The 14,564-nt window shown below is 42.4% G+C and overlaps 1 protein-coding gene across 3 annotated transcripts; it reads left to right on the forward strand.

The window, feature by feature from the left end:
• Nucleotides 1-411: 411 nt before the first annotated feature.
• On the forward strand, nt 412-14,284 carry LOC147904836 (syntaxin-43-like). 3 transcript variants are annotated; one of them, XM_087388636.1, is made up of 9 exons: nt 426-474; nt 614-903; nt 9,179-9,458; nt 9,811-9,900; nt 10,116-10,193; nt 12,533-12,610; nt 12,707-12,772; nt 12,925-13,005; nt 13,099-14,284. In XM_087388636.1, the coding sequence occupies exons 2-9, from the start codon at nt 719-721 to the stop codon at nt 13,207-13,209; spliced, it is 969 nt and encodes a 322-aa protein (XP_087244762.1). In that variant the 5' UTR covers nt 426-474; nt 614-718; the 3' UTR covers nt 13,210-14,284. The 3 variants fall into 3 exon arrangements, with proteins under 3 accessions (XP_087244753.1, XP_087244762.1, XP_087244771.1); XM_087388627.1 differs by having other exon boundaries at nt 412-903; XM_087388645.1 differs by lacking the exon at nt 426-474 and having other exon boundaries at nt 746-903; nt 9,184-9,458.
• The last annotated feature ends 280 nt before the right edge of the window (nt 14,285-14,564 follow it).

Genomic DNA, 14,564 nt, shown 5'->3' on the forward strand with positions numbered 1-14,564 from the left:
TTGGGTGGTGTAAACGGGTGGGCACTCAGGTTTTAAAACCCAGTGGGGTGTGCCCATTCCTGATTACCCATGACTCTTTTTGGGTGGCCAAATGTTGGGCTCTATGTGGGCACACTTGGGCGGTGTGTAAAGAGCCTCAGACAGAGGAAGAGAATGCAAGATGAAGGTTGGATGTGTTTTCGGAGGGACATGTTTCCCGGCACGATATATAATATGCCGGTGGTCAACATTAGATTGGCAACACCTCAACGTGGCCCTCAAGGCAAAGACCTGGACCAAAGTCAAGGGAGTGAGGGCACTTGTGTGATAACTGCCAGGCTCAAGTGTCATGCTCAGAATCCACGTCAGCACTTTCTTTACCCCACATAGCCTTTGCCATTCACAAAGCCTAAAGCTTTGTTCTATCTTTTGCTAATGTATTGTCTCCTTCCTGAACACAGCCATTTGATTTGATCCGATCTTCTCTCTGCTCAGGTTTTGCTCGCACATCCTCCCAGATCCAGCATTTGCCGAGCGCTTGCCTCGACTTTGAATGATTTCCCGTCGTGTGCAGAAATCTTTCCTCCTCCAATGGCTTAACCGTCTTGCCATCCGTCTTTTGCCCGATTCACAGATCCGAGAACCTCTAGCTGCGACATAGAAATATTGAAGATTAGGTTCCTGCTTGCAGATCTCCAACCTGCCACATCTTGGGGATAGAATCTTTCATCTGGGCGCAATGGCCACTCGCAATCGCACTGCCCTGTTTCGCAAGTACAGGGATGCCTTGCGGCAAGTCAGGGTCTCCTCTAGTCCATCCTCGGGGCCTTCGTCGGGACCTGTGATCGAATTGGCAACTGCACCTTTCTTGAACCAGAAAGCTGGATATAATGTCGTCAGCACTGTTGATGTCGACAACCCTCGGTATGCGTTTAATTCCTTCGTAGTCCACAGCCAGCACAACGATGTTCTTGTCATGCCAGAGTTTGCTTTAGTGGAGGTTGAATGGGATCTTCTATGTTTTATTTCATATTCTCAGATCCCAGGCGCGAATGAACATTAGCGTAGGTTTTGGCGCTTGGAACCGATTTAGCCATTTTTGGTGCGCTGCTCCTTGTTTTTTTGAGGTGGCTGCATCCCTTGAATGGACAAACTCGATCCAACTGTTTTGTGGAGAGACACGTTCTGCACCCTTTTTCAGATTGGTTTGCTTTGAGAACTGGTTTTTGAGTCGCATGCTTTGGAGGTTGAGTTTCATGTGTGCACCTATCTTTGTGACAGTCATCGTTCTGAAGGCCTTAAAGTTCTCAACAATGAATACATGCTTTTGAAGGTCATGCTTTATGTGTTCTTACTGCTCAATACGCATGCAACAGGCATCTTGCTATAATTATAGAAGTATTCAAACAATAAGTACAAGCATTGGAAGCCTATTTATGTGTTGGCTCATCGAAGGGAAACATTTGTAAGTCCAGCTGTCACGTATTTGGCAACATTAGGGCTCGCTTGTCTTGGAAAAGCCCCAAGATAACAAGATAAGAACAATGCTGAAAGCAAAGTCCTTCCTTTTGCCTGTCTGCCGGTAATGCTGCCCACTAGCTTAATGTCTGGCACCGTGGAGGGTGGAGATCATTCTCTCATATTTGAGCCCTTTTGTGTTGGCTATCCTATTAGTCCAAGCCCATTGGGAAGGCATTAACTCCTTTCCATTCCCTGTCTCGGTCTTCCTGCCATGTTTGTGGCTTCCTAGCATAGGTGAAGTTCAAATCGGTACATCTCATTGTCAAGATTGCTGTTCATGATATGAAATTAAACTGAGGCTGCTGGGAAGCCTCCCTCAAACCTTGAGACTGGCCCAAATGCTGCATGAGCTATGGGTCAGCTGGTTAGCAAAGCTTTTGATCTCTTGTACTGCTTATCCTGTAGCATTTTCATTCATAACTCGTCACTGCCGCATTTTGTTCAAATGGCAAGCCAAATGACAATCGTAGCCAGGAATAATAGCTTTTGGGATTTCTGTTTTATGTTGGTCTCCATTAGATGCTTATAGTAAGTTTCCTCTGCTGCTGTGTGCCTCTGCTGTGGGGCTTCAGTGCCTTTCTGTGTGTGGGGACGATATATATTATTATTATTATTTTTTTTTGGGGGGGGGGGGGGGCCTGGTCTGCCTCTTCTGTCTACTTGTCGGCTGGCCTTCTAACAGGCCACTAGTGCCCTTAACCAGGCTGACCAGTAGTCCCTTGGCTGACCCCATATGGCCCATCAACCTGCTGTGTCTACTGGCTGCCCTAAATCTTGGGCTATACAAAGCTCTCCGGTCTTTCCATTCCAGCCCTTGACCAGGGCCATAGCCCTGCAAATATGGCAGCCAGCAATGCCTAGATGGTTTATTCAATGTAGTGTGGTACATTCTCAAAGCACACTACATGGTTTATTCAATGTATCGAAAAATAGTACACTCAGAAACCACACTACATGGACAGTACATGTACCTGCTGTCTATGTAGTGTGGTTTGTGAGTACTATTTTTCAATATGTTTTGACTCCTCTCTTGGAATTTTTTATTCAAGTATTGGTTGTAATATATTGCCGTTTGACATTTACATGTATGTTTGGACATTTCTGACTAGGATTTCCAAGTGTGATCTTGTGAACGTGAGAGGACTTGAGCTAGAATTACATGGTCACATACTATAATTCTGTAACACACACACACACACACACACACACAATTTTTTTTTGGGGTGAAATCCAGTTGTCATTATATTACAAGAAACAGTCCCGAAGAAAGGGACAATCAGCTACAAGCAGAAGATGTCATTATATGACAAGAAGGCAGTATAATCAAGATCCTGAGCATATAGACAATCGTAAAACAATTGTCGCAGGGATGCTCAGAAGAACTAGTACTTGGCAAGAAAAGGATCACCAAAGACGTAATGATTGTGGTAATTACATAGAGTCCATAGTGCCCGATAACAAACCTGATAAAACAGAAAATAAAATCCCTGCTGCACAGGGTGAAAGCCAAACAACCAAAAATTCCTGCCAAAAGATGGGCTACGGAAAAGAGCCTGTAGCTGCTGCTGTAATAAAAACAAGAAATCACAGGACTCTGGGCAGTGCAAAAACAGATGAGGCATAGAATCTTGTATAGACAGACATAGTCGGCAAGTGGCAGTAGCAATACGACAATCTGTCCAAAGGGAAGAACCCCAAGCATAACCTGCCAAAAAAAGAACAACTGTCAAAGAGGGAGTTTGGTATCCCAAATGTGCTGCAATCTTGTCCGCCGCTGCCAAGAGGAGTGCGTCATAGACCAGATGCGATTAGCATGAAAAGAACCCAAGGGGAAGGCAGCAAAATTCGATACAAAGATGCCACCATGATATCAACTAATGGTAATGCATGGCAAGCGGATCATCTGATTGGAGAACTGAGTCTTTGAGGCTATCATGAATCTCAAGACCAGGTACTGGCTGAAAATCATAGAGCATTTGTGATATAATGCCATAAAGGCCTATAATGCTGTCCCAAAGCATACTATCTGACAGCTGCAGGAAAAAAGATAACTATACCAGCTGCATCTAGCACATCTTCCGCATGGTACATACCTTAAGACCAAAGAAAATAAGAGCAGCGAGGTTCTTGCAAGGCCAAAGGAGGCGTAAAGGCCTTTGACCAAATGAAAACTTTCAGCACACAAAAAGTTGTGTGCAAGAATGTTCCTGCCATTCCATTTACGATGGGAGAGTATGTGCTTCCAATCAACAATCAAACGAGAGACAAATGGGCATCCCTTGACTTTGTCTTCAATGTGACCTAGAAGAAAATCCCAATGAGAGGGCTGCCAAGTGCCAAAAGTTGGAGAAGACAAGTGCAAAACCAAACGTTGCACCATGAAAATCCATGGGTGATGACCTTGCCTTAAGGATTCCCGAAGAACTGATACTTACCCCCCCCAGCATCCTCCCTCCCCCCCCCCCCCCGCACACACACTCATGCACGTACGCACCCTTTTTGTCATAGAATGATGTCTTCTGATACTTGTAGCTGATTGTCCCTTTCTTTGAGACTGTTTTTTTGTAATATAATGATGACAAGTGGATTTCACCACAAAAATGTGTGTGTGTGTGTGGACATGTACAATTCACTCCAAAAAAAAGTTGCATGTACATGTAAACATCTATGCATATATACATATACATATACATATATATATACATTCAGTCATACATATGTATGTATGCATATATGCATATATGTGTGTGTTTATTCTAGTGTTATGAAGGTATACTTTTCTGTCACCTTAGCGGACATGCAAGTTTTATGAGAATTTTCATCCAAGTGGTGGCCATCTGCTGTGCTTGAATAATTTATCTTTTGAGGATGTGTATGCCCCTGCAGTTTACCTTATCAAATATTCGCCCGTTCTATAAAAAATTACAATTTGTAAGATTGGATATATTCTAGCCTTATGAATGTATATTTTCTGCAAGCTCTATAAGAATTTTCGTCCAAGCGGTGGCCAGCTGTTGTGCTTCAATAATTTATCTTTTGAGGGTGCGTATGCCCTGGTAGCTACCTTATCAAATATTTGCCTGTTCTGCAAAAAATTACAAATTTGTCATGTTGGTTCAATTCGTATGAAGGTATATTTTTTTGTCACCTCAGAGGACAATGCAAGTTTTAAAAGGATTTTCGTCCAAACGGGGGCCAGCTGTTGTGCTCCAATGATTTGTCTTTTCAGGGTGCATATGCCCCAGCATCAGCTACCTTATCAAATATTCACTTGTCCTATAAAAATTACAATCTTTATAGAACAGGCCACTTGTGCCTGGCATTGGTGCACGTGACATATATACACATATACATACAAATGTGTGTGTGTGTGTTTGTACATACACACATACTTGCATGCATGTGGTTGTGTACAGATGCGCGTGCACACACTTTTTTTTAAAGTAAAATCCAGTGTATTTATATTCTCATGAATTTACAAGATGGGAAGTCTCCAAAATGGAGAGTATCCCAAAGATCAGAAACATAAAAAGAAAAGCTCTATGCAAGAAGCATGGATATCACCCTCATGGCAGGCATCATATGAGGATTGCCACAATGAGGCTCGGAAAGATTCATATGACTTGTGAATCTGGCGACCCAAGTATGCCAAATTATGCTCACTCCAGATTGTCCAAAGAGCCCAATATCTGACCCATGAGAGAAATAGTGAATAGTGAGACAAAGACCTCATAAATCTTCCAAATAACAAAAAATGTTTCCCAAATCTGTGGCTCGGGAAACGGAGCCGAAGATGATCTGAAATTCTTCCAAGGAGGTTCCTAGAACACGGGCAGTGCCATAGCAAATGAGGGACAGTCTCTGAAGGAGCTCGACATCGTAAACATGTGGATGGTGCAATGTGACGTTTGGCAAGTGTGATTCCCACTGACAAAGTGCCGGTCATGCATCTCCAAAGAAAAAGTCTTTGTTTCAAAGGCATTTTACACTTCCATAATATCCGGAGATTCTTCCGCCACCATGAAAGGGGCTTTCTGATATGCCACAGAGTATTAGCATATTGCTGAATCCATGGAGCAGGTTGAAGAAGCCTGTAGGCTTTGATGGAGGTCAAGACAGGCAGAGGAACAGGATGAGAGCATGTAGCAGAGGGCTGCAATTGCCAATCCATAAGCCTGTCTGTGCCAGCCACAGGAGGAACAGGTAGAAGAGGATGTAACAAATCAGCAATTTTCTTCCATATCGACCTATGATGCATTCCCAATGCATAGGAAGCAGTGGCCGGAGGAAAAGATAAGACATAGCCCTGATCATCTACCACATCATTTATGTATCTAATTCCCAATTTCATGAGATTATATGCCCGAACAAGTCCCTGTAAAGCAAGTGGAATGTCAAAGATGGCACTCCAATGAATACTTTCTTTCCTCATTGAGTTTGTCCCCGAGCAATTATCGGGAGCCCATTTGACCTTAGAAAGTACTTGTTTCCAGCAAGTATCAGAGCAGTAGAGAAAGGACAGCCAGGTATCTTCCCTACAAATCTCCCAATGACAACCTCCCAATGATCAGTAGTCCAATGGCCATATGCCGATGTCCTCATGTTGACACACATGGATGCTATCATACAAGTCCATGGCTGTTGTTGACGGAAAAAAGTATGGAGCATAGTCGCCTTCCTTGCAAGTACATGATATCTTATATTGAGAACATTAAGTCCACCATGCATCCTAGGAGAGCACACCATTTCCATCTTCATCAGTCTCAATGCTTTCACAGTAGTTTTTGTCCTCCAGTTTTTGTCCTCCATAACAGCTCCATAGCTTGAGACATAAAGGCTGAAATATCTCTGGGGGACCAATGTAACAAAGGCAAAAAGAACTGAACATAGGACATTACAATGGACTGTACTATTCTGAGCCTGACATGAAGTGGCCAAGTAGAAATTTTCCAATATCAAGTAGAAATTTTCCAATATTCCAGTTTATGTTGAAGTCTTTGGAAGATCCATTTTAACTGCTGCTTCCTGGTGATATGCCATCCTATAGGATATCCCAAATGCCTGACTACATCTTTGGAATGCACCACCTGACCTGGCCAGAGAATAGAATGCCAGTCACATTGTTTCAGGGGAAGCAATTTAGATTTGTTAAAATTGACATGCAATCCCGCTGCTAATCCATACAATGATAGTGTGGTCATAAGCATGTGAACTTCCCGGGGAGAATTTTGTGGCATAAAGAAGGAATCATCAGCATATGCTTGTGCCAAAAAAGATGCAGCCTCAGGGATTTTAAGACCAGTCATCTGTCCTGTGTTTGTAAGATGATCAAGATACATCAAGAGGGGATGGGTCGCAATAGCATAGAAGAGAGCACTAAGAGGGCAGCCCTGTCTAACTGATCTCCTCAATGTCCATGACCGAGATAGATGACCCCCAAGAATGCACTGAGAAGTGGAGCCAGAATAAAGCCAATAAACTGCATTTGCTATCTTGGGACCAAAGCCTAACTTTGTCATGATTTGAGAGATAAAATCCCATTGAACAGTGTCAAATGCCTTAGCAATATCTACCTGCAATATGAGCACATCTTGATGCGAGTACTTAGCATATTCAATTGCAGTCAATGCATTTGAGATATTGTCACGGATTTGTCTTCGCGGCACAAATCCATACTGATGAGGATGAAGGCCCGCATTCAATATCCCATGAAGCCTATACACAATCATTTTGGCAATGAGTTTGTAAACTATAGGCATCAAAGTAATAGGCCTCCAATCTGACATATGGTGACACAGATGTTTTTTGGGCACAAGTTTGATTATGCCATGCTTCCAAAGGGGCGGCAAGTGATTTTCTTGCCAGGCAACATTGATCATTTGCAAAAGGACATTTTTCAAATCATCCCAAAAAGAAATATAAAATTCCACCGTAAGACCATCCCAACCAGGGGACTTGTATTTGCTGAGGTGGGACAATGCATTATCAAGTTCTGTGTCAGTAAAAGGTCTCTCCAATGTAAGTGCATCATCCATTTCCACTATCTCAGAAACATATTGAAGAAATTCAATCCTTGCATCAGTCACTTGATTTGATGGGGAACCAGGAGTAGAGAACAATTTCTGGAAATAATTTTGGCATTCATCTTGGAGATCAGAGAAAGAGTGCGTCCAAGAGCCTTCTATCTTCCTTACCCTTAGACATGAGTTTTTCTTTCGAGTAGCATGCAGGCCCTGGAAGAAGGCTTTTGATGAGCAGCCCTTATCCATGAGAGGCTTCATTCTTGCTCTAATCTGCCATTTGTGCAATTTCCTCTGATCATTATCATTCAGTTTGATCCGAGCATGTGAAAGGGAATCATTTTCTGATTCAGAGAGGCCTGAAATGTGAAAATTCAGTCAATTGTTGTGCTGTCCTTTTTGCCCATTTAACCTCATTCCTCCATTTAGTCATATGCCAGTTTCCATACTCCCTAATGACATTTTGTATACGAGAGACAAAACTGTCCCAAGCATAATCCATGTCCTCCTGGGCATGCAAAGGCAAGGGATGAATTGCAAGTCTGATCATTTGCTGGAAATATTGATGTCGGAGATAAGCCTGATTAACATGCAGTAATCTACTGGAAAGAGGAACGCATGCACACACACACACACACACACACACACATGGCTAGCCAATAGTTAGAGTGGAGAGACATGGATTCGCTTTGTCCTATGTTGTAGTCGTTATATCTTTGGGAAATAATTAAGGAACTCCTCTTTGTCCTACATTGTAGTCGTCTTTCTTTGGAATCTCAGTTTGGGTATGTTTAGGATCCTTGAACGTAGAATGAAAAAGAGCTTCAAAGCCCAGTTTCTTTTTGTTTATTCTATTTTTGGAGGTCATCTGCTCTTAGGTACTCGTTTTAGATTTGGTTTTTCCCATGCCCTTATTCTATTGTTTACCAAATCTTGAAATTCAAAATAAATAAATAAATAAATTAATTAAAAATAATGATGTTAATGATTGTTTCTTTATATTTGCAATGGTGTTTCATTTTTTTTCTTCTATGTACGTTGGTTTATCTTTGTTTTCTTGTGTTCCATGAGTGTGGTGTGTGTGTTCGTGTGCATGTGCATGTGGGTTATTCAATTTGGTCACTGTGCATAAACTCTGTACCCAGAGAATTTGAGGCTGTTTCATCTGCATATCCTCTGTAGCATAATACCATGATCAGTTTGCAGACACCTAGATGATAAGCCATGGTGCTCACACAAACAGGCAGTCTGGATTCTGCTCTGCACTACAGATGGCATATTTTGGAAACAGTGTGGGTGAGAGGTGGCAATACAAGAGGATATGGGGGAGGTGTGGGCCAGTTAGTATATGGAGGAAGCTAGGGAGCAGCTGGGAGGGGAGGGGTTCTTTGTCTGTTTTTTTTTTTTTTTGGGGGGGGGGGGGACGCGCAGGGGCAACTGATGGTTGCAAAGAACATGGGGTTGCAGTAGGAGTATGAGAGTAGCAATTGGGGCGATGTATGAGAGGCTTATGCTGACGTGATTCTAAGGTTGCTTTAAACTTTTAATCAGAGTATTTTTTATAGGATCATTAATTATCTTTTTCTCTGACAGTTCTAGTTTTTCTTTTCCTGCATGCCAGTTATTGATGTATGTCTTTATGATCTGGATTGCTGTAGGGCAGGGGCTGTCACAGTCGGTTTACCGCCAGCCTGGGTGGATATCTCAGAGGAAATATCAAATAATATGCATCGAGTTCGTAGTAAGATGAGTGACTTGGTAAAAGCCCATGCAAAGGCACTGAGGCCTACGTTTGGTGACAGCAAGGATGAACAACAGATGATAGAGTCACTGACACAGGAGATAACCCGCCTACTTAAAAAATGCGAACAAAATCTCCAGCGTCTTTCTGTGGGTCAAGGCCCTAGTGAGGATGCAAATCTCAGAAAGAACGTGCAAGTGAGTGAGCTTTATGTGCAATCTCTTTTATTAGCAAAGCAGTTCCTATGAGTTCCTATGATGCTCTCTACATGTTTTAATTTCTGTACTGGTAGCTACTTGAAAATGTCTCAAGTGATTTACTACTGAAAGTAGCTTATTGGCTGGTATAGAAACTTGTTAAATGCTTGCCTGTTTTGAATTACTGAATTATATTTAGTAAGTTTTTCATTAGAAAGGATAATATGTGACATCATACAGTTCGTTGTATCTGAGAGGTTGCCAATGTTAACATGTGTTTGAAGGGTGCTGCTTTTCTCTATGTTTGAAGGCATGCTGATTGAACTCTTTTGATTTTGAATTTAAAATCCAGAGATCCTTGGCAACTGGTCTTCAATCTTTGTCAATGGAGTTTCGCAGGCAGCAAAAGGGATACTTGGAACGCTTACGACAGCAACAAGATGTATGTACTTGTTGATTGAGAGCCTAAAAGTGCTATTAGTCTATAATTTGGTAACTTTTTAAGGAGAAGTGTCAATATTGACAGAAACTGGTGGTTTATCTGCAGCATGGTTTTGTTTGAGTGTGTGGGCATGTAGTGAGCCACCTTTGGTCATCTTGAGCTCTTGCATACCTTTTTCAACGGTGGATTTCCTCATTTTGCAATACTGTTAGCAGGTCCCAGCAGGAGCTGACATTGGGATGAACTTAAATGACCAGAGATCTATTACTATCGATGACGACTACGATGATGTGGTAGTGTATATTTTTACTGCTTGCTTGTCTTTCTTGTTCATTTAGCACTTCAGCTTCATTTTGTTCCTGTATGCTGCCTGTACATGGATTCCTGGACCTATTTATTTGTGCTTGTGATGTGTAGAGATTTCATAGACGTTGTCCAAGCTAGCATGTAATAATACTTTTCATGGGCCCTGGAGGATTGCTCTTTGTCCAACACAAATAGTACACCTGAAGTTCTCTAACTTAGTAAGGATATGCAGCCTTCCTATTCACAGCTTGTGTGTACATGTCCATACATTTGTAGGCAGGTTATTGTCTTTCAATGGGCATTGTAAGTCATGGTTCTGCATACCATGGTCCAGCATAAGCTCATATTTTGATACGTGCTATGTTGAAGTTTCCAAGGCTGATGACCTGGTCACAATTGTACAGACATGTGGTTCCCACCGGCTCTGAATCGCAAGGCTGCATGTACTGTACCAAGTTTTGGAGATAAGTTCAAGCATACTCTAGCTCATTAAGTTGTCTGTTGCGTGAGAAGGGTCACTTGCCCCACCTGTGAGCTCACAGGAAATTCATGGGTGGTCACAAGGGAGAGGTGCTAGGCAGGTCTGAGAGGGTCGGCACAGTCTAGAGTCTGTGTGGGCTGCCACATGGTAGAGGTGTGCAGGGCTGCACACAAGAGGCTGGAGGGGAGCTGATTTGGAGTGCTGAAGGCTGGGGAGCTGGATGGGAAATGAGGGCATGGGGACCCCCTTTATATAGGGCTGGAAGGGCTGAACCAACCAGCCCAAAATGGCCGACTTTCTAGTCGGTTATTTTGGGGCTGGTTGGCTGGTCCCTTGGCCTCATAAAAGGAAGCCCTAGGCCCCATAAAAGGTGTCCTAGGGAGGGGTGCAGGGTAGCCTATAAAGGCAGCCCTTTCCCTGCCATTCCCCTTCACTTGTTCCAGCCCTAAGGGGACCCAAAAGGGCTCCTATCCTAGGTTGGATCTAAACCTATCTCTAATCCTAAGATGGAAACACTACCCTACTGTTATCCAGTGGGTGCCAGTGAACAAGGACTGATCTGTCTAACTTGACCTAAGGCTGGGAGACTGACTTACGTAGCTTGTGCCTGACTGTCCCTTGACAAGGTCTCACAGAGGGGTCACAACACATGACATAACAACATCTCCTATTAGGGAACTGTTACGCACTTGTCGACGTAGCCAGTGTGTCACATTGCACCCAAGTGCAGGACTGCACGTGACACTGCCATGTTGGCAGCATAACATACTTAGCCATATAGTCTGGGTAGGGCTGAATGAATGGCTCAGCCCTGGGGGCTGCATTGTGCTGGAAGAGGGCATATCTGAAGCTTAGGAGAGCCCTTCAAAGGGCCAAACAATGGGCTAAATGGGCCTTACATGGCAAGTTTGATAGGATGAGTGGTTTTACAGAGGTTTAAAAGCTTGCAGAATTATGCATAGAGCAAGCAAAATTTTATTTGCAAGAGGCTAAGTAATGTGTGAGGATGAGACCAGTGAACCGGGGCAAATAATAATGAGGCCTTGTGGAATCTTGGCTTGATATTGAAGCCAGCTTCAGATTTGATAATTGTTGTAGGGATTCAGAATTGAAAAGACGTAAGCAATGTGAAGTTTAGTGATGTGGGAATGGCTAGGTTATGCTAACTGCAAATCACAGCTAGGCGTTCATGATCTCTTATCTTTTATAGTATTTGTAAGTAAAGCAAGGAAGGATAGCTTTTCATGGCGTGGCCTTTCAAGATGGAGCCCTCCCACGCAAGATGGTTGGAAAGACTATGTTGCAGAACATTTTCTTCACGGCACATACGATTCTTAAATAATGGTGCATTAATTTAAATATCAATTGCGCAAAATAGTTAGAACAATGATAACCGAAATTTTCAGTTATCTGACTTTGTGATTTGTCTTGTGAGTATAAACAGAACTACTTTGTTGTTGATAGAACATCTAGTGACATGTTTTATTCACTAAACAAGAAAAGAAGTTTCATGAGTGATAAGAACACTGATTCTCTCATGGCTTGGTTAATACTGTGCGAGGATCTCAATGGTCATGCTTTCTGGTGTTTTGGATAAACAGTGGGTGGAAGAATAATGGGTCATTATTGTTTGAACTTAGTTAGAGGCTCACAGGTCATGGCGAGGGCTCAGCTGTCATGGTTGACACGGGTGAGGGCTTGCTTTCATGTGCTTCTTGGGAACGTGTGTGCGCATGTCATCAATAATGGGATCCTGAGTGTTGGTAAATCTGGGAACATCTGCTGTGGTATTCTTGCATAGTATCAGAGCACCGTCTAGTGCATTTTCTAATACCTTTTCAGCAGGGTTTCAATCACCAGCAAATGTCTCGCATGAAAAAAACTGAAACTGTAACAGTTGAACGGGAAAAGGAGATTCTTCAGGTATACTTGGTTTGATTGTCATATTGTGGATAGTAATGTGCAGTACCAAGTTTTTGAAGGTCAGCCGAATAGTATCCTCTTTGGTGATTCATGCAGATTGTGGAGTCAGTCAATGATTTGGCTCAAATTATGAAAGACCTTTCTGTTCTGGTGATAGATCAGGTATCATTGCTATCTGAGGGACCAAAGGGATGCAGTTTCAATGTTGGCGCTTGTTAGTTAATTCATATGCACTTGTTTTATCATATAATCTTCGTTTCTGAAAGCTTTTTGATTAGCAAAACACAGTAATCCATCTCCTTGCCTCCTCCTAGGGAACCATTGTTGATCGTATTGATTATAATATCCAAAATGTTGCTGCCTCTGTTGACGATGGATTGAAACAGTTGGAAAAGGTGAATACACTCATCAAGGTCATGTCTTTATGGAAGGTTTGTTTGCATTTTTGTACTCCATGATGTGATTTTCGAATTGCCTGGATTTCGCAGGCTGAAAGGACTCAGAAGAAGGGGGGCATGGTATTATGTGTGATGATCCTCATTTGTCTTTGCATCTTCATGATTTTTGTGCTGATTATCAAGAATATTTTGTTGCGATAGATTCTTGATACTGTCACAAATACTGTGACAATGCTTGTACATTCATATGACTCAGTTTCCAAGGTCTATAACACCTGTGATACTGGGATGTTGGACACTTGTTCTACATTTTGACTTGCCAGAGCGAGGCCTGATCCAGGAGCTTTGGATGAGAACATAAATTTCAGCCTGGTACCATTTTGGGCTTGAGTACAATTTTGCCTTGACATGGCTATGTTCCTGCAAAAAATAAGAGTGCAGGTATATCAAGTTTTCTGCCATCGTGGGTAGGATTGGAGTTACCTATCAAGCGGAACAGAGTTACCCATCTGTTAGTGGCTTAGCACTTGGCAGAGTTTGCACAATTCTGTTGCGGATCGGCAGCTAAGCTTCAACAATAATGCCAGGCTCCATTTGTTTGGTAATATATGTTACCATTGGAATTATACAGAACAGAACACGCACTATTCTGTGTGCATGTTGCTGTTGAAGAGAAATTTTGCTGACAGCAGTTTTTTAATAATACCATAATGGTTTGTACAAAGGCAGGCAGATGTGGCCCAGGTTGTATGGCTGATTGGTTGGTTCAGGGGAACGCCACTGTATTCTGCAGGCTTATACTCACACTGTGCTGTCTGGATTCCCACTACCTGAGTTTCAGTGCACATTTTCCAGAAGCACTTCAAGTGAGAAGGGCCTTGCATCAGTCACAGTGTTGTTGTGGTGGCTTCACGTTGCTTCCTAAGCTTCGAGGTTTGATTTAAAACATGTATGATATGAGGGCATTATATTTCTGAAGATACAGGGTTTACAGCTTCAGTCAAATGGTTATTGTTTGGACTAGATATTTAAGTGACGACTCAAATGATAATATGTGCTTCTTATGGATCTTGAGGGTGGCTTTGTGAAAAGTTCAAAGTATGGTATTTTGGGTATGATATATGTCCCAAGGAGGAAGGCCACGTATATTAGTAGTCCATGATTGTATTGTTCAGGAATATTGAAATTGCTGATGATCCGTGTGTGCATGGCTGATGAACCCAATTATTTGCAATTCCACACAAGATGCTACATATATGTAAATGGTTGGCAAGAGTCGCTAAAGGAAGCAATACTATTGCCTGTAGTAGTGCATGAAATGAAACCCTTCGTTTCAAGATTCAGTGCATTTGTAATGTATGATTGTCGTCGATATGTTTATTAGTATCTGGAGGTCTTCCTCAATGGTGGGCAAGTGGTTGGGTACTGCAAGTGTTTAAATCTAGAGTATAAGGATTCTAGCTGTAGATGAATGACATGGGTTTCAACCCCACCCAACCCTAGTCATCCTTGAGGGATAGAGTGCAAGGGACAAATGAAACACGTCAGATTAACAT

Source organism: Dipteris shenzhenensis, chromosome 2, assembly GCF_047967505.1.
Source record: "Dipteris shenzhenensis isolate YYH24624 ecotype China chromosome 2, Dip_SZ_1.0, whole genome shotgun sequence".
NCBI lineage: Eukaryota > Viridiplantae > Streptophyta > Polypodiopsida > Gleicheniales > Dipteridaceae > Dipteris > Dipteris shenzhenensis.